At 41.5% G+C, this 21,031-nt stretch overlaps 1 protein-coding gene and 1 long non-coding RNA gene across 4 annotated transcripts in view; one reads left to right on the top strand and one right to left on the bottom strand.

Moving 5' to 3' along the window:
- The window catches only part of LOC117400716 (lethal(3)malignant brain tumor-like protein 3), a 103,996-nt gene that overhangs the window by 21,107 nt on the left and 61,858 nt on the right, over positions 1-21,031 (bottom strand). For all 3 annotated transcript variants that reach the window (XM_059022022.1, XM_059022020.1, XM_059022023.1), the window contains one exon: positions 19,683-19,780. In XM_059022022.1, coding sequence (XP_058878005.1) covers positions 19,683-19,780 — 98 coding nt within the window. The remainder of the gene's footprint in view (positions 1-19,682; positions 19,781-21,031) is intronic.
- LOC131736820 (uncharacterized) lies at positions 4,924-7,475 on the top strand. Its single transcript, XR_009328401.1, has 3 exons — positions 4,924-4,964; positions 5,514-5,757; positions 7,415-7,475. It is a non-coding gene; the product is annotated as an uncharacterized LOC131736820 (long non-coding RNA).

Genomic DNA, 21,031 nt, shown 5'->3' on the forward strand with positions numbered 1-21,031 from the left:
ATAGGAGTTTATGTTGACTCAGAAATGTCTTCATCTAGACAATGTGGGGAAGATATAAAAAAAGCCAAAAGAGTTGAATTTAAATCAAGGGAAGTAATGTTAAAACTTTATAATGCATTAGTAAGATCTCATCTAGAATATTGTGTTCAGTTCTGGTCACCTTGCTACAAAAAGGATATTGCTGCTCTAGAAAGAGTGCAAAGAAGAGCAACCAGAATTATTCCAGGTTTAAAAGGCATGTCACATGCAGACAGGCTAAAAGCATTGAATCTATTCAGTCTTGAACAAAGAAGACTGTGCGGTGATCTGATTCAAAAATTTAAAATTCTAAAAGATACTGACAATGTTCACCCAAGGGACTTTTTCGACCTGAAAAAAGAAACAAAGACCAGGGGTCACAAATGGAGATTAGATAAAGGGGCATTCAGAACAGAAAATACGAGGCACTTTTTGACACAGAGAATTGCGAGGGTCTGGAACCAACTCCCCTGTAATGTTGTTGAAGCTGACACCCTGGGATTCTTCAAGAAGCTGCTTGATGAGATTCTGGGATCAATAAGCTACTAACAACCAAACGAGCAACATGGGCTGAATGGCCTTGTCTCGTTTGTAAACTTTCTTATGTTCTTATGTACTATTACCTGAATATTATCCATTGCTAAACTTAATGTAGTGATTATTTTGACACTGATTAACTTTCTTACTTTTGTACCGTATTACTGAACTCACTTTGATAACATTTGTAGACTATATAACCGTGTTGTTATTTTTCGACTGTTTCACTTTCCGAATCATGAGTTTGGTTGGAAGTAATTAATAATTAAGAGTGCTAATTAATTAAAACCATTACACATATCAGCAAGTTACTCTTGATTAGGTATTGTAAATGTATTTACTTGTTAATACTTCCCACATCACCACGTTGCAGACAGGCCTGCCCGTTGAATAACGTGAGTTATCACATGAGTTGGGCAGTAAATACTATCGATTTTCCCCAGAAATACTTGCGAGTTAAATGTCAAGACGTGAATTTGCTGCAGACGGTAGTCAAATTGCCAACGATTTAAAAGATCCATCTAGATATTCTTTTGCATTTCTTTCATGCAGTACTGTGACAGGATGGACCGAGGTTTGAGACTCAGAGACAGTTGAAAGTTCAAAATAAAGATTTTTAATGAACAAAAATACAAAATAAATAGGCACAAGGGCCAAACAAAAAGGTTTCAAACACAAAATACAACCACAAAACAAAAACTTACAAAATAAAGCTTCCAGGCTGGGCGTTGCCTTCACTGGAACAGAAAAAACCAGCACAAACAAAACACACTCCTTCCAGAACTCTCTCTACCACTCTCCAACTCTCTCCCAGCCAGGGCCTCTCCCCTGGCTTTTATCCCCTGTGGCTGGAGCCTAATTATTCAATAATTCCTGATTAGTCAATTAGGGCTCCAGCCACATTCTCACATGTTTTTCTGGCAGGGAGGAATTTTAACCCCCTCCCTGCCAGTCCCAACCATGATCATAAAGACGGGGCAGTACCCCGTCACATATCCCCCCCCTTGTGCCAAGCACAACATGGCCTAAATGGCCACCTCCCCCCTCAGTCTCAGTCCCGGAAGAGGGGGAAGCACAGTGTCCATGGGGGTGGCCATGGTGGGACGTTCGGCACCACCCAATTCTTCGTGGCCAGCAGCTCCCTCTTCCGGGGCTCCGGCCACACACCATCTTGCCGCGAAAGTGCCGCTGGGGGAGCTGGTCTCCTGACCTCCCTCCCCCTCTTCATGGCCAGCAACTCCCCTCCGTGGGGCTCCGGCCATAGTGTAGCGACCCCAGGCGAAGCAGGATCCCCGAAGACCCCAAGCGACGGCAGCAGCAGCGGACCCTCGGGAGGCGACGGCAGCAGCAGCGGACCCTCGGGAGGCGATGGCAGCAGCAGCGGACCCTCGGGAGGCGACGGCAGCAGCAGCGGACCCTCGGGAGGCGGAGACGGGAACGGCGGCCCGGCTCCCTCTGGTGGCGGAGGCGGGAACGGCGGCCCGGCTCCCTCTGGTGGCGGAGGCGGGAACGGCGGCCCGGCTCCCTCTGGTGGCGGAGGCGGGAACGGCTGCCCGGCTCCCTCTGGTGGCGGAGGCGGGAACGGCGGCCCGGCTCCCTCTGGTGGCGGAGGCGGGAACGGCGGCCCGGCTCCCTCTGGTGGCGGAGGCGGGAACGGCGGCCCGGCTCCCTCTGGTGGCGGAGGCGGGAACGGCGGCCCGTCTCCCTCTGGTGGCGGAGGCGGGAACGGCGGCCCGTCTCCCTCTGGTGGCGGAGGCGGGAACGGCGGCCCGTCTCCCTCTGCTGGCGGAGACGAGAGCGGCAACTCGTCTCCCTCTGCTGGCGGAGGCGGGAACGGCGGCTCGTCTCCCTCTGCTGGCGGAGGCGGGAACGGCGGCTCGTCTCCCTCTGCTGGCGGAGGCGGGAACGGCGGCTCGTCTCCCTCTGCTGGCGGAGGCGGGAACGGCGGCTCGTCTCCCTCTGCTGGCGGAGGCGGGAACGGCGGCTCGTCTCCCTCTGCTGGCGGAGGCGGGAACGGCGGCCCCTCTCCCTCTAGTGGCGGAGGCGGAAACAGCAGCTCGTCTCCCTCTGCTGGCGGAGGCGGGAACGGCAGCTCGTCTCCCTCTGCTGGCGGAGGCGGGAACGGCAGCTCGTCTCCCTCTGCTGGCGGAGGCGGGAACAGCAGCTCGTCTCCCTCTGCTGGCGGAGGCGGGAACAGCAGCTCGTCTCCCTCTGCTGGCGGAGGCGGGAACAGCAGCTCGTCTCCCTCTGCTGGCGGAGGCGGGAACAGCAGCTCGTCTCCCTCTGCTGGCGGAGGCGGGAACAGCAGCTCGTCTCCCTCTGCTGGCGGAGGCGGGAACAGCAGCTCGTCTCCCTCTGCTGGCGGAGGCGGGAACAGCAGCTCGTCTCCCTCTGCTGGCGGAGGCGGGAACAGCAACTCGTCTCCCTCTGCTGGCGGAGGCGGGAACAGCAACTCGTCTCCCTCTTCCGGCTCTCGGGACGACGGCTCCTTCCCTTCTGGCTCTCGGGACGACGGCTCCTTCCCTTCTGGCTCTCGGGACAGCGGCTCCTCCCCTTCTGGCTCTCGGGACAGCGGCTCCTCCCCTTCTGGCTCTCGGGACAGCGGCTCCTCCCCTTCTGGCTCTCGGGACAGCGGCTCCTCCCCTTCTGGCTCTCGGGACAGCGGCTCCTCCCCTTCTGGCTCTCGGGACGGCAGCTCCTCCCCTTCTGGCTCTCGGGACGGTGGCAGCAGGGGAACCAGCAGGCATGCTCCTTCTGCTGGTGACGGTGATGGAGGCAAAACCAGCAGGAACTCTCCCTCTGCTGGTGGACACCTGGACCGTGGACATTGGGCCTTCCCCCTCTTGGGCTCTGGACGCACCGACTTCCCCCTCTTGGGCTCTGGACGCACCGACTCCCCCCTCTTGGGCTCTGGACGCACCGACTCCCCCCTCTTGGGCTCTGGACGCACCGACTCCCCCCTCTTGGGCGCAGGACGTTCGGGCTCCTCCCACTCAGGCGCAGGACGTTCGGGCTCCTCCCACTCAGGTGCAGGACGTTCGGGCTCCTCCCACTCAGGCGCAGGACATTCGTGCTCCTCCCACTCCAGGTCTGTGTCCGGTAACACCTCCGGGCAGTGGTGCTCCTCATGCCCGTACTGCATGCACTGGGTGCACCACTCCTCTTCCTCCCATGTCTTCCTTCCTCTCTGCCTCCTTCTTCTCCCCTCTGTTTGCGTGGGGCAGATGGCCACTGTGTGCCCATATGCCCCACAGCCAGTGCACAACTCTGCCGCGAGACTTTTTAAAAACAACTCCCCGTCGTCATCTGCCTCCTCCTGGGCCAGGGCGTAGGGGCGTCCTGCCCAGTTGTGGCCATAGACCTCACAGCGCCCACACCAGTCCGCTGGTAGCACTTCTGGGCAGGATCTCCATCGATGGTCCAGCATCCCGCACCATGAGCACCAGGGGAAAAGACTGGCTGGGTCCTCCAGCTGGGGTGGCTGTTGTTGCAGCAGCCTACATTTCTTCGGCTGCTGCTTCTCCTGCCTTTGCCGCTGTCTGCTCTTCCTCCCCATTTAAATCAAGTTTCCAAAAAAAAAAAAAACTCCCAAAATTCAAGAGAAAAAAAAAAAAATTACTGCTCTGAGCCTCCAGGTGGCGCTATCCCACTTCTGACACCAACTGTGACAGGATGGACCGAGGTTTGAGACTCAGAGACAGTTGAAAGTTCAAAATAAAGATTTTTAATGAACAAAAATACAAAATAAATAGGCACAAGGGCCAAACAAAAAGGTTTCAAACACAAAATACAACCACAAAACAAAAACTTACAAAATAAAGCTTCCAGGCTGGGCGTTGCCTTCACTGGAACAGAAAAAACCAGCACAAACAAAACACACTCCTTCCAGAACTCTCTCTACCACTCTCCAACTCTCTCCCAGCCAGGGCCTCTCCCCTGGCTTTTATCCCCTGTGGCTGGAGCCTAATTATTCAATAATTCCTGATTAGTCAATTAGGGCTCCAGCCACATTCTCACATGTTTTTCTGGCAGGGAGGAATTTTAACCCCCTCCCTGCCAGTCCCAACCATGATCAAAAAGACGGGGCAGTACCCCGTCACAAGTACATATACATACATTGCTTTATATCACTACATAATCATTTATATTGTGGCAGCGCAAGGGCCCTGCAAGTGTAACATGTGTCTTTTGTGGCAGGGACAGGGTTAAAAGCCTCCCTGCCTCCCTCCCTGTTTAATTTATGTTAATCGTTTAATTATTAATTTGTTAATTGGGTTATTGTTTTGGCAGTTGGCCTCATTACTGCAAATTGAAGCCAGCTGCCAACTATAAAAGGAGAGCAGCCAGTCTGCTCAGGGATGCTGCTGTGTGAAGAGCCCGACTGTGTGTGTCGTATTCTGGGTATAAAGGTACTGTGTGAACCTGTTGTTTAAAAAACTGAGTGTTCTGGTTGTATGTCAGGTAAACGGCTTAGTTTAAAAATATAATTTATTATTTATTTTGTTGCAAATCAGTCTGGTCAAGTAGTTCTAGCTTGCAAATGCAAATAAGAAATTTACAGGTGACGGTATATGAATCATATTCCCCATATGGGCTTGGCTCTGGTGTGCAGAGACTCTGAACACCTGTCAGCTAAATTATTAATTATAGACATAGCAATTGTCTCGTGGTACAGCTATTAGTTACGATGAACTTAAAGCAAACAATACATTTTCCTCTAGGTAAACAAGAGCTATAACCACAAAAGCTTTATGGATTTTTTCCCTTCCATTGTCATGAGATGGTACATTTTCCATTTTCTAATGTAGCCCTGTAAGCTTGAAGTTTCTCCTGTTGATGATAAAGCAATGGTCATTTTGGAGTCGATATTCTTAAATTACTGTTATCACAATCTTGGCCTGGTGTCTAAGAGAACCACAATAAACATATTGCATTCCTGCAAATTATTCTCAACACAGGTGTCCAGAGGGCAAGGCAGTTGGAGATATAATACAGTGACAACATGCCAGTTGCTAAGCTGAACCCAGCCTGACAACAGGTCCCTCTGGAGAAAACCCTGTCATTCCTAACATTGAACATCTCCGGGGCAACGAGCTTGATGTAATGGAGGATTCTGTCCACCTCGGAAAAGAAATAATACCAATGTCAAGTGCTGTCAACAAGCTACAAATCAGTCAGGGCAACAAAGCTATATAGCACAAGGTTAGGCAATAACTCCAGCAGTCAAATTATATTACCTGGAAGCCCAGGAGCTACAATAGAAGTCAATGCTTCAGACAGGGCATCAGTTTGTTTTTGATTTATTCAACAAATGTCAACATTTACAGGGAGCTTTTCAGGTCTGCTAAGCTGCTCTTTAGAAGATGTATAGTACAATAAGAAATGTGTTTTTGGTCCTTTTAGGGCCCTTTCACACCTTGTTCTTGGGAGTGATAATGCTATTCAGAGTTTCAGAGCAAAGTTAGTTGGCATTATACACAGTGTACTTTTAAAAAGGCGGCATTGTAACTGTTTTGATTAAAAAAAAAAAAAGTTTTTGTAAAAAGTGAATTATGAATAGGGCAGATAGTTCTTAATGACTTTCGCTGTATGTTTGGGGTCGTTGTCATGCTGCAGAATAAATTTGGGGCCAATCAGATGCCTCCCTGATGGTATTGCATGATGGATAAGTATCTGCCTGTACTTCTCAGCATTGAGGAGACCATTAATTCTAACCAAATCCCCAACTCCATTTGCAGAAATGCAGCCCCAAACTTGCAAGGAACCTCCACCATGCTTCACTGTTGCCTGCAGACACTCATTCGTGTACCGCTCTCCAGCCCTTCAGCGAACAAACTGCCTTCTGCTACAGCCAAATATTTCAAATTTTGACTCATCAGTCCAGAGCACCTGCTGCCATTTTTCTGCACCCCAGTTCCTGTGTTTTCGTGCATAGTTGAGTCGCTTGGCCTTGTTTCCACGTCGGAGGTATGGCTTTTTGGCCGCAAGTCTTCCATGAAGGCCACTTCTGACCAGACTTCTCCGGACAGTAGATGGGTGTACCAGGGTCCCACTGTTTTCTGCCAATTCTGAGCTGATGGCACTGCTGGACATCTTCCGATTGTGAAAGGAAGTAAGCATGATGTGTCTTTCATCTGCTGCAGTAAGTTTCCTTGGCCGACCACTGCGTCTACGGTCCTCAACGTTGCCCGTTTCTTTGTGCTTCTTCAAAAGAGCTTGGACAGCACACCTGGAAACCCCTGTCTGCCTTGAAATTTCTGCCTGGGAGAGACCTTGCTGATGCAGTATAACTACCTTGTGTCTTGTTGCTGTGCTCAGTCTTGCCATGGTGTATGACTTTTGACAGCAAACTGTCTTCAGCAACCTCACCTTGTTAGCTGAGTTTGGCTGTTCCTCACCCAGTTTTATTCCTCCTACACAGCTGTTTCTGTTTCAGTTAATGATTGTGTTTCAACCTACATATTGAATTGATGATCATTAGCACCTGTTTGGTATAATTGTTTAATCATACACCTGACTATATGCCTACAAAATCCCTGACTTTGTGCAAGTGTACCTAGAAGAATTGATGCTGTTTTGAAGGCAAAGGGTGGTCACACCAAATATGGATTTGATTTAGATTTTTCTTCTGTTCACTCACTTTGCATTTAGTTAATTGATAAATATAATCTATTAACATGTCTATTTTTGAAAGCATTCTTACTTTACAGCATTTTTTTCACACCTGCAAAAAACTTTTGCACAGTACTATATATATATATATATATATATATATATATATATATATATATATATATATATATATATTCTCTAAGTGTAAAGTCTGATAGAAGTATGACAAAGGTTTCTTTTGCATCAGCAGTGAGAAGGGAGAGAAGAGGATGACATAGAAAACAGACCAGATGGTTACTATGAATTAAAAGCAGAAATGCAGTGACCACAAGAGAATGAGCTCTGTTGGGCTGGAGGACAGCAAGTACAGTACAGTGCAGTACATGGATTGATTCACTAAGCCTTTTATCTAGCACAATGTGTAACAAAACAAATGCTGATCTAGAAATAGTGTATCAAACATCTCAGAATGTTTGATACACTATTTATCCTGCTTTTCCCATGCTGGTGTTGTTTTTACAAATAATATCTATGCTTTATGATTTCTTTTACCGTGAAAAAATGCAGCAAAATTGTATAATGTAATATATTTTATTAATATATATGGTTGCTTCTTCATCATAATTTGTGTTTTAAGTACTGTCTTGGTGTAGGTATTGAGGCATGCTAGAAGTCATTGGTACAGGTCCATGTGATGGTACTAACACAAGCAGCCAGCTATGTGCAGCTCTAAATCAAAACCCTTTATTATACTGTACCATCTAATCAAGCTTTCACTTCACTTGCTAACTCCAAATTTGCAATAGAGAGAGATAATGATTTTAAAATGTACATTCATTAAGGGATAAAAGGCCTCATTTACAAAAAGGCGCTAAACTTTATGGTGCGCGACAATTGCAATTACTGTGCACGTTAATGATCTCCGCACTTACTATTGCAATTTTATTAATTATCGCGCAAAACAGTGGGCATATTATGGTGCACACTAATTTTATTGTGCCATACTATGGTAATCAGAATGAAAATGTGATTTGTATGGTAATGCATGATAATGTATTTAAATGAGCATCTAGCTCAGAATAATGAGATGAGCTGTATTCACAAGGTGTTTACTAAAGGACGTTAATTTTTGTGCGCGCATTAAAGTGACAAGCTGTGAACATGCGAAATAGTAAACATTACCACTATGAAATGTACCTTTTTATGACTTCTGTCCGGACACTTGGCACTTCTTTTCTGGCACACTTGATAACAATGCTCATTACGTGTTCCAATTCTGCAATTTTTCCACATAATGCCTGTTTATGCAGAATCCAGTGTAAGAAAATCAGTACTTCAGCATTTCTTTCTTTAATTTTTTTCCAGCACTGCTAGCCAGTCCACTCTTTTGTCCAGTTAGTTTCTTCCAAGGCATTTCTGCACTTTCCATGGCTTCTTGAATTAAAAAAAAAAAAAAAAAGTCCTTTTTGATGGTTTCACTTTCATTTTTTTCTTCTCATTTTCAGAAAAACCTTTAGTTGAGACCCTATAGCTTCTTTCATTTCCAGTAAACACAAAATGTGTTGCTTTGTGCAGCATGTCGTAGTGACGTTGTATGTTATAATCTTTCATAACTGCAACCGTTGCACTGCAAATCAGACATATTGCCTTGCCGTCAAAATTATTCTTTGAACAAATAATCATCTGGCTAATGATTTTGGAATCTTCTGTGTTCCGCCTCCACCTTTCGCTTCCGTGACATCTCCAACTACATTTTGGCTACTGATTTAAAATTTTACACAAAGTAAAACAAATAGTTTAAACAAGCCTTCGCTTCGCCATCCTAATCAAAATTATGTGCTTGAGGAAACGGATCCTGTGTGCTATATGATTGGCTATTTTACTAACTCTGTGAAAAAAAGCTCACAGGGAATTATATTAAATTTCCCATAGCCTTACAGGACATGTGCTACTGATTGTACTCGCATAGCACTGTCACCCCGATCCATGGATCCTGCTCTGCAGGGTGGCAGTGCTGACAAGGAAGAAAATTGAGGCTACGTCTCATTAATCAATATTTCTCGAGTAAGCAGAACAAGAAGAAAAATATACGATTGCACAACATGACTTTTATTGTATATGCATTAAAGGAGAAAGGAAAAGGTTTTTCTTTTTTTTTTTTACATTAGACATGGAATACATGTTAAAATTAAAAGGTAAGCAGTGCAGTTTCACTTTATGTTGCCTCTGCCTGTCCCCTGCTGAGGGCTGTGTCTGTTGATCACCCATGTAAGCCACCTCCACCTTCACAATAAGCTACTGACCAAAAGATACGCCTGGACTGCGGGAGCTTTTGATATCACAGTGGTCACGGGTAAGTCTCTGACATTATCATGCACATTAAATTATCGCTCACAATACATGTAGTGTGCATGGGATGGTATGTAAACTAGCCAAATACTGTGCACGTAAATTAATGTGTTCTCTGTTAGTAAATGGGGCAGTTAATTCAGATTTATCTCACATAAGGCTCACTACTTTATGTGCGTGCTAACTCCAAATTTACTGCCCAAAGAATAAAAAGTGTTGTATTCCCTGTATAACATTTGTACATTGATCAAGAAGGGTTGCTTATCCATTTACTATTAATCTGAAAAGGTTGATTTGCAACCGGCATTATCAACCGTTTAAGTAATGATTTCCTAAATACAATAAGGTATTTATAATAGCAATAATAAGTTGTGTCTAACTAGGCAAAGGGCTACTGTAGATATTACACTGGCAAACCTAAGAATGCCAGCAACTAACAAGTTATACTTATCCTTCATTTATTTCCGTGGGATTGACTGGAATGTACAAACCCCAAACTTAAACTAATATTTGGCTGTAGGGATGGGATGCTTTCTCCCATGCTCTATTGCCCTCTACATTTGTCTGGTTTCTGACCAACTTTTAATGGCCTTTATAGGAATGCTTACTCATGGCTTTCCTTTTCCTTTTTTGAAATAGACACTTTTTTCCAGTTTTACTGCACTCGCAGAGCCAGATTGCCATATTATATGCAATTCTTCAGTTTTCACTGATTTATTGCATCATTCTGGTTAGCTTATGTGGTCTTTTTATACCAATTTGAAAGTCTTGATCTAGGGTATGATATAATATTTAGTCACAGACCAAATTGTGGCTCCCTAATCTTATTCACTGTCTAAAAATAGGTATTTAAAGATATCTCGTGATTAAACGTAATATTTATTAAAGTGTTGTCACATTCAAAATGTATCATTTTCTCTGGAGTTTTCTCTATACAACAAATGTGCCTAAATATTGAAATACTTACCCGAAAATGTTAAATTGTAGAATATTTTGTTTTTTTATGTCCACCTTTTAAAGACATTCTATTTCCACCATCAGTGAATTATCAAAACTTATTGGTCTTTAGCAGAAATATTTTTATCTTTGATGCAGCTCTATGCAGTGTGTTCAATCATTTTCCGAAAGCAGACTAAACCGTATGCCAGGTTCCTAAATATAGTGTAACTGGAAGTGCGTCATTAAGGCAAACGTTTGCTGTATTTATTTTTAAGTGATTATATATATATACAGTACTGTACAAAAGTTTTAGGCAGGTGTGAAAAAATGCTGTAAAGTAAGAATGCTTTCAAAAATAGATGTTAATAGATTATATTTATCAATTAACTAAATGCAAAGTGAGTGAACAGAAGAAAAATCTAAATCAAATCCATATTTGGTGTGACCACCCTTTGCCTTCAAAACAGCATCGATTCTTCTAGGTACACTTGCACAAAGTCAGGGATTTTGTAGGCATATAGTCAGGTGTATGATTAAACAATTATACCAAATAGGTGCTAATGATCATCAATTCAATATGTAGGTTGAAACACAATCATTAACTGAAACAGAAACAGCTGTGTAGGAGGAATAAAACTGGGTGAGGAACAGCCAAACTCAGCTAACAAGGTGAGGTTGCTGAAGACAGTTTACTGTCAAAAGTCATACACCATGGCAAGACTGAGCACAGCAACAAGACACAAGGTAGTTATACTGCATCAGCAAGGTCTCTCCCAGGCAGAAATTTCAAGGCAGACAGGGGTTTCCAAATGTGCTGTCCAAGCTCTTTTGAAGAAGCACAAAGAAACGGGCAACGTTGAGGACCGTAGACGCAGTGGTCGGCCAAGGAAACTTACTGCAGCAGATGAAAGACACATCATGCTTACTTCCCTTCGCAATCGGAAGATGTCCAGCAGTGCCATCAGCTCAGAATTGGCAGAAAACAGTGGGACCCTGGTACACCCATCTACTGTCCGGAGAAGTCTGGTCAGAAGTGGCCTTCATGGAAGACTTGCGGCCAAAAAGCCATACCTCCGATGTGGAGACAAGGCCAAGCGACTCAACTATGCATGAAAACACAGGAACTGGGGTGCAGAAAAATGGCAGCAGGTGCTCTGGACTGATGAGTCAAAATTTGAAATATTTGGCTGTAGCAGAAGGCAGTTTGTTCGCCGAAGGGCTGGAGAGCGGTACACGAATGAGTGTCTGCAGGCAACAGTGAAGCACGGTGGAGGTTCCTTGCATGTTTGGGGCTGCATTTCTGCAAATGGAGTTGGGGATTTGGTCAGAATTAATGGTCTCCTCAATGCTGAGAAGTACAGGCAGATACTTATCCATCATGCAATACCATCAGGGAGGCATCTGATTGGCCCCAAATTTATTCTGCAGCATGACAACGACCCCAAACATACAGCGAAAGTCATTAAGAACTATCTTCAGCGTAAAGAAGAACAAGGAGTCCTGGAAGTGATGGTATGGCCCCCACAGAGCCCTGATCTCAACATCATCGAGTCTGTCTGGGATTACATGAAGAGAGAGAAGCAACTGAGGCTGCCTAAATCCACAGAAGAACTGTGGTTAGTTCTCCAAGATGTTTGGGCCAACCTACCTGCAGAGTTCCTTCAAAAACTGTGTGCAAGTGTACCTAGAAGAACTGATGCTGTTTTGAAGGCAAAGGGTGGTCACACCAAATATTGATTTGATGTAGATTTTTCTTCTGTTCACTCACTTTGCATTTTGTTAATTGATAAATATAAACTATTAACATGTCTATTTTTGAAAGCATTCTTACTTTACAGCATTTTTTCACACCTGCCTAAAACTTTTGCACAGTACTGTGTGTGTGTGTGTGTGTGTGTGTGTGTGTGTGTGTGTGTACACTATTCTTTCAGAAATGGGAATTTTCCCGGTGAACTACATATTACACGGCAATGGGTACATTTCACAGAAATTGTAAAAAAACTACAGGCTTAACCATAATTCCAGGTAAAAGATTAAGGATGCTTATTAGTCAACTTTAACCACTTCTGAATTAAACAAAAAGTAAAATACACAACTTCTAGTAATTTAACAAACACTCTTTATAAAAAAAAAAATATATATAAAAAAATAATGATTTAATTTAAAGAATTTGTTCATGACAAATATTATTGGCACCCCTGCTTTAGAATTTCATGTGTCCTCCTTTTGCTTTTATTACAGCTTTCAGACATTATGATCATTCTTAACCAGTATGTTACATCTTGTTGGTGAAATCTGGGCCCATTCTGCAGCTCAAGACAGACTGGGTCCAATTCACATCAGTTCAAAGCATTTCTATTGGATTGAGATCTGGTAATTGCGAAGGACATTCCAGAACTTTTATCTTCGTTTACTTCAAGAATTCCAGAGTTTAAAGCGAGGTCTACATGCATTCAACTCTTCTGTGTTCAGGGTCCTTTATACTGTTCCTTTGTGCACTATTACAGTATGCCTGATGCTTCTAAATCTTTAAGTCTTTGGCTGTTAATCTTGGATATTTTTTAGCTGCTCAGACTATTCTCCTATCTGCTGTACCTGTAATTTCTTTGAATGTCCACTTCTTTCAAGCTTTTGCAGTTGAATTTGTTCTGTGGTGTTTTTTTGATTATTGCTCTGATTGTGGATTTTGGTATTCTGTATTTCTTTGATACTGTTCTGTAGCCATTGTTGTAATTTCCTTTGTTGTAATTTGCTATAAGTGCTGTTCTCAAACTCACTTGTCTTGCCCATTATCTGCTGTGTTGCCAAAACTTTCTTCTTCAACAGATGTTTGAAATAATTACTTATTCTTCTGGCTTTTGACTTTATAATGCAGCTCAATTACCATGTAATGGTTTTCAATCAATTCATATATATTTTTTAATTAGTTATATTACATTTGTACAGACTTCTAGTTTTAAGGTGCCAATACTTGTCATGAACAAATATTTGACATTGCATAAGTGCATTTAATTTTTTTATAAAGATTGTTTGTTAAACTACCAGAAATTGTGTATTTTTATCATTGTCATGTTAATTAGTGGCTAATGTTCACTAAACACTTGTATTTAACATGTTTTCTTGAATTATATTAAGGGTGGGATGCCAATAATTTTGTATGCGACTGTAAGGGAAAAAGCTTCAGGAAGTGGATACCATTTATCATTTAAAATAGTTCACAACCTATGCAATTTTATCTCCTTTCAATCATGTCTGTAAGCCAGTGCTATAATGTTAAATATATGCAAACATTGTTTTAAAAAGGCACACAGCAAACCTGAGCCTGAGGTGAAACCTTTGCTGAGCTCTACTGCCATAAAAGATCAAGATCACTTCCAAATCAAACTCACTTGATTAAAGGCTACATTTTACATTACTATCCACCTGGTCAGTCAAAATACGCATGATCAGTAAAGGTCAAATTACTCTAAAATCTTACAAATATATATATTATATGTTGTGGTAAAACCCCATCCCTGGAAAACCTGGGCAGTATATGGTATGACCTCATCCGTTCAGGTAAGAATGTTCAATTACCTCAGTCGCTCCAGCAGACGGGTGTCCTTCCTGTAACAGTGGATGGTACACAAACCCAAGATCTCTTGGATTCAGGGATTGATCAGTCCCTAATACAAAAATGGTTAATCTCACCGGGGCATAGACAAGTAATGGGACAGGTTAATATTAAATGCATTCATGGGGATATGCCTACTTATCCAAAGGTGACTGTAAATTAAAAAATTGGCCAGCAGGTGATGCGAGTACAAGTGGGGTTGTGTCCTCGCTTGCCAGTGCCTGTCATCCTGGGGAGGGACTGTGCAAAGTTCAAACATTGGTTGGCTGCTGTGACGGCCCCATCCTCCCTATTGGCTAAGAAAGAGTTAGTAATTGGAGAGATCTTCACCTTTCGCAACCCTCTGTGGTTTTGCCATAGATTTAAACCCCGAAAAACGAAATGGGAATGCCGGGCCGGTAAGAATGAGGGCTGGCGATGGCGGGAGTCTGAGAAGTTTCAGGTGGGGGCGATTGGTGAAGGTTTTGAGGGGGAGGCCGCGGAGCCAGCGCAGGGGTCTAGCGCTGATGCCTCCACTCAGGAACGACCCAATCCCGAGTTGGAAGCCATGGGCGCTGATTTTTTAGTTTGCTCCCATGACTTCCGACTCAAGCGAGGAAGTGACGACATGCTGGGCAGGCTCTCTGACCAAGCCACTGTGATTAATGCTCGGGTGGTCAAGCCCAGACGCGACGCCACGTACCCTCACTTTGAAATTGATCGAGATCTCTTGTATCGTGTTGAAAAATTACCCCAGATGAGGGAAGTGCATCACCAGTTGCTCATTCCTCAGTGTTCAGTGAACCACCACACCCTATAACATGTTGTTATTTGAGTTTATTTTATTCACACTAACTGTACAACTAGTTATACAATATGCTACTATATGATACTGTAAAATATGCAGCTTAAAACATAAATTTACTTGGAAATCCTTTGCCATGAATTAAATAAGCAGTGCTCGAGATAAGGTTTTGGGTCATTCCGAGTACTTTACTCTCCAATTTAGACACTATGGACTCTATTCCTAAAGGTTTAACAGATGTTGTAAAGGGGAAAACAGGAGTACATGATCGGATTTCGAACATAACCTCTTATTTAACGACCATTTCTATTCTTAAGGGACAGCTGACATGTTAATAAGCCCCAAATATTCCTGAAGGAATATTTTAAACAAAGTGAGATAAAGGTTAAAGAATACCTCATTTTTATCGGTTTTCAACAGTTCTGAACATTAACCTACTAATCACAAACCTGAACGACAGCAAAATGCTGTCAACAACTAGGTGTCATTGAACACTTGATGCGGTCAAGTCTAAACTAACGACAGCCTCATTTAAAAATGTAAAGTGATCTTTGTAAAAACAAGTACTCTGAACATTTAAAAAAGATCCTCCCCCCAAATTAAAAAAAAATAAACATAAAATTTCAAATCATAAATTCTATATATTTCTAATATTTTTCAAAAAATGTACAGATACTGCACTAATGCAAATAAATAAATGACAATACTATATTCCTTACTGATTGCCTTGCTATAGCAATATAAAGCATCTAAACACAGAATAGCGTACAGGTTTACCTTCCACAAATTCAGATGACAGAGAGGTAAATTGGTAGGTTAGGTTCAGGGAAACTACGACAGCGTTGAGAAATCCTAAGGATTCAACTGTACGTTTCTTTTTTTTAATGAAACCCCAAATTTATTGGTCATGTGTTTCTACAATTCACTGTCCTGGCATTTCTATGATCCATTCTCTAACTTCTGCATGCAGTATATTCACAATTGATGATGCTTTAGTTGGTACACTTATGGAACTCATTGATGGGAAGTCCAGTGTGATTTTTGACGCGTCTCCCAATGCCTTTGGCCATCCAGTTCTGTAGATTTTCTTTTCTTTTTATGATTTCAAGGTGAAGAAACCTGGCTTGTTTTGTGCTGATGTCACGTTCGTACCTTCTGCAGATACAAGCTCTGTCAGCACAGCGATTGCCCAAACATTTGCAAAGTACAAGGTAACATGGGAAAAAGTGGCCTCGATTTGCACAGATTCTGCTTCATCATACATCCCAGGGACATTAAACTTAATCAGAAACCAGAACTGCTACGCATCATATTCCACATGTAAAGTGTGTACACTGAGAATTGTATTTCCCTATTTTTACTGATGTTTCAATTAAAAACAATTTTTAATGATTTGATCCCTATTTTCATATTTGTAAAATAAAAAGTCCAAAAAATTCCTGGGAAAAATGTGTTAAGATAAAAAACGAAAATGTGGAACGCTAATTATACATAATTCATGCTTTTTCAATGTGTAAAACACCCAGTACGCAGCTTATCAGGAGCGCTGACTACAAGATTTAATTATTACTACAGGATTAGATCTACATATCACCAACATATTACATAGAGTACATCTAATGCTGGATGCATCCATGGAGTTCCAATATGCTTGTAATTAAAATCTGGCTCCATCCATACCACCCCTTGTCAGTCAGTGTGCAGACACTGCGTCCCAGGAGGAAGGTATATGCAAGAGTTTTCTGAAAATGGACCTCAACAGATGTTGGCATTTAGTAAATGAATTATGTATTTATTACTTGTAAACTGTTGAGTAACTAATGCTGTCTTTTAAAAATCAGTACCAGTCAAACCCAAGCTGGTCCCAACTAGGCAGAGAACGAAGCCCCTGGGAGTATTTATCCAGAGCAATACTATCATTTCCTCTGGTTTTCTTGTCAATTAATAATTGGATTTATTGAGGAGCACAAGTTTTTTTTTTTATGTATACAGACCTTTATATACTATATTTATTTACTGGTTATTTTATAAATTGACCGATTCCATAAATCAATTGATTACATCTAATTGTGTAGATTAATCAACTAATATTTAGTAATTAAAGCCCCTGGTTTTAAAACTGTTATGTACATTTTGGTGACAGGGCCTCTGTTGCTGCGCCCCGCAACTGTGGAACAAGTCACAAACCTGTGTTAGAGCAGTGGTTTTCAACCTGTGGTACGCGTACCAGTACTGGTACGTGACGGACAGACTTGCAACTGGTACACACCGGCACTAGTTCTTTATGACAATATGATTCCCCAACCACAATACTCCCTCAATCGCACCATCGTAATGTATCAATCTGTTTGTTCCACTGAATCACAAAGAAATTAGAAATTATAATGAGGGGTATTTGCTGTGAACTTTCAGAGTTACTGATTGGGAACCAAAGCAGCCACTCTGTGTTAGAGTGTATGTTTATGGTACTACACTACATCCCAGCAGTCATGGGGACTCATCAAAAAGGAACGGCCTTGTCTCACTTTCTGTAGAAAGTGAGACAGTGTCCCTCTTGATCAGCGGTAGAAGCTCTGCCGACAGGGAGAGCTTAACCGCAGGGGATGTGCTGATTGACTTCACGTCCTCAGAAGGGAACGCCAGCTCCTGTTCTCCCACCTCATCACAGCTGATGATACATTATCCTAACCGACATCATCCCCAGGGGTTCAACCCTTTAGCTTTATGTGGAGTGCTCAGATTTGTAAATCATCACAGCAACCGATTAAATATACATTAATTCTCATTTTGTTCTTGCAGCACCAGTAGGAATGCTATGTATGCTACTTTAAAGATGCTGCAATGCAAAAAAGAGGTGCAAAGTAACTTCCCAGTGTCAGGTATATAATAAGCTTAGCTGGGATGGTGTTAGATAATTCCTGAAGTCCTTCAATCAAAGCACAAGGCTACTCTGCCCCAAAACATGACGCACTCCTGCGTGCTCCAACAAATTCCATACTCATAAGTAAAGCTAATCTTATTTTGTTTATGTGGATAAAACTGTTCACTTAAAACAAAAACGGCTTAGAAGACCTTACTGTAACACAATATGCTTTCAATGTTTCTTATAAAAAAAAAAAACTCATAGGAGTAAAAACAATGAAAACAGTAAGCATAGAAGGATGTCCTCTTGCATTTGTTCAGTCTGCTCATTATATACAAGTCAACATTTTAGGTTAGCATTAGTCAAAATGAAAATTAATTGTGTTACTCTAATAGCATTGTATCAGCATTATCTCAGCTCCATGGTCATTATCAACACAGAACATAATGTAATTGGTTCCCCCTAGCAGCTTAGACAATTCTATAAATCTCTGGCCCAGGACAACGGGAAACTAAAATGTTAGGCTCTCAGGGTTTATTAAATCATATGTCTTCTATGACTCTCATAAGAAAGCCAGCAAGATGCTTTGTCCATTTCTGAGTGCCAACATTAGCATAAGATACATACTTAACTGTCTTACTGCATAGCCAGCTCTATGAGCTCTGAGGTTCACGTTGAGTGTCCAGTCCCTTCTTCTCTTATTAATTCAGTGAGGTGAGGTGCCAATGTATTGCAAAACATATGATCTCTATCAAACATATTTACAAAGTGCAATGGATGTATGCTACCACTTCCAAAATTCTACTAAATTATAAAATGACCAAATTGATCTCCACAGCTTAAAGATGATTTCAATAACTAGCTCAAATAATACTATAAACCTTTGGTCCTGGAATCAGAAAAGTTGGGATAATGGGAAACAAATGTTTGCTGCAAACTGGAAAGGCTCCCAGGGTTCATGAAACCACATATGTCATCAATGACTCCAAACAGAAAGCACTGTGCTCGGTCATCAAACCACTTCACTCCAATATCGTAAGCCATAGTAGTCAGAAATGACTGTCTGAAGCAAGGGCTAATATTTATTTTTCACACACATGGATAAATCAATACCCCAAAGTGTCACATCTGAAAAATATTATACTGTTTTTATGTGTATGCTTAAAATATAATGTTGCAGTTAAAGATTCTAACTGAAAGAATTTAATCCAGGCCTGTGTTTAGAAACAAACAGACTCTATTCACAAAAACAACTTGAAGTCCACAAATGCCAGTTTACAAAAATGTAATATGTATCAACAAAGCTATAAGGGCAGGCTATTTCTAAAATAGTACCTGCACTGTTTTACCAATCAGTTACAATAGAGGCCATCAAATCATAACAAATTCAACTACTTGTACAACAGAATTAATTCCAACATTAATGTGGTATCAGTAGTTTAATCAAAAATTCTGTGAGTTCATTTCTATTTTTGCAGGTATAAACAACTCCCTATAGGGTATTTTGCAAGTTTCTTCTACTTTTATTTATTTTTAAATAAAAAATTAGACATCTGAAGAGACTATGCACAGCTGCTGTTCATTATTAAATACACCAGGCAGATGTGGTAACTAAAAATATTTTTTGTAAGATTAAAAAGTATTCCCCTTTGGGGAATGCACTTTGTATTTGTTGTCAGTTTCAGTATGTTTCAATTAAGTATCTGTGTGGTTGGTGATTAAAGCTCTGCACTTTACAAGACTGCCTCCTTTAAAATGCAGTGTACCAAAAGGGTGCATGCCATTAGATCAAAAAAGCTAGGAGATCAGGTCCCTTTATGGTTGTGTTGTCATGTTGTTTCTTGGTGTGATCTTTATATTTAAATGCTGTGTCTCTAAGGGTTGAATAAGCTGTTTAGTTTTTTGAAATTCTAAAAATAATTCCTCTTGAAATCAAAAAAATAACTTACTAAGACAGAACTAATTACCTCTAAACAGACTGTGCAAGTCAATTTCATCTTCTTCTTCTTCATCATCTTCTTCTTTTTCTTCTTTGATTTTCAGATACGTTGCTGACTGAGCAAGCCTGGGTAGAGAAAAGAAAAGAAAGATCCAGCCTGATTATCCTGTGAGGTGGAACTAACTCACTAATGCAGCAGTAATTTGACTGAACAGCATGGAATAAACAACACTCAAGCAGAAGGCAAATGGTGCCATTATTTAGTTGCTTGCACAGCACACAATCTTAACCCCAACCTGCGCTGCAAATTACAGTTCAGGATAGGTTACTGGAAATGTTTTATATCAACAACTTTTTAAAAAAAAATTATTTTAATTGTATACATTCCTTTAAATGGATATTTTTAAGATGTCACTTTATTTTAATTTCTTTGTGTTTTATACAAATGATTTTAGAGTGTTATCCTATTTTTTTTTTATCGTATGGTTCTGGTTAGCTAACCTTTCCTTTAGTATGTGCACATACAAATAAAAATGCAACAGCTATGTATATATTTTTTTTAACATGTATTTTTACTCGAATTTTAACAACTCTCCGATAAAACAGGTGAACAGATTAAATCTTACCAACCATTGTTTTATATACATTTGATAATGTATTGGGAGGTTTTAGGTGGCGAAAGCTCATCGAGTGAAAATGAATCAGTAAGGCATCAGTCAACAGAATTATATTTAGGTTTGCAAAATCTGTATCTTGTGCAGTATTTGAAGAAGGAATCAGAATCAATTTATGGATACCAAGACTGAGTGGGATAAATGAGCAGCAATTACAAAACCCATAGCAGCACTTATGACACAGCTTGCTCATTCAGATATTTTCTATATAAACCTGTATTTGAAGAGTAGATGATTATCTGTTAATGGAAACCCAGATAGCATGGGGTCTGATAAAACAGGAAAACAATGCTTTTCACAACCCGCTTTGTATTCTCTATTTTTCTTGACAGGGTCCATGTCTAGTCAATTCTATTCCATTGTTATTTATTTTATTAAATGATGCTTTTCCATTGATTCTACTTGGCACATATTTTTGTGCACCTACTGAAACATTCCAGGGAAGCGTGCTGCCAGGCATACTCAAATCAGCTCATACAAGGTTGAACGTTGCCATGTGGCATTCTGAAATAATTGTCATCATGCCTCAACAAAAAAAGAGCTGCAATTGTTTTGGCCAACCCTATGTAAACATGGCAGATTTTTAAGATTTTTAAGATAACAGTAGCTCCAAATACATTTCTCACTGCATTATTTTTTATAATAATATATCCTTAAACCTATCTGGATCAGTAAGCTTTCAACCATTTTAAAACCAAACGAA

The sequence above is a fragment of the Acipenser ruthenus genome, chromosome 4, assembly GCF_902713425.1.
Source record: "Acipenser ruthenus chromosome 4, fAciRut3.2 maternal haplotype, whole genome shotgun sequence".
Classification (NCBI taxonomy): Eukaryota; Metazoa; Chordata; class Actinopteri; order Acipenseriformes; family Acipenseridae; genus Acipenser; species Acipenser ruthenus.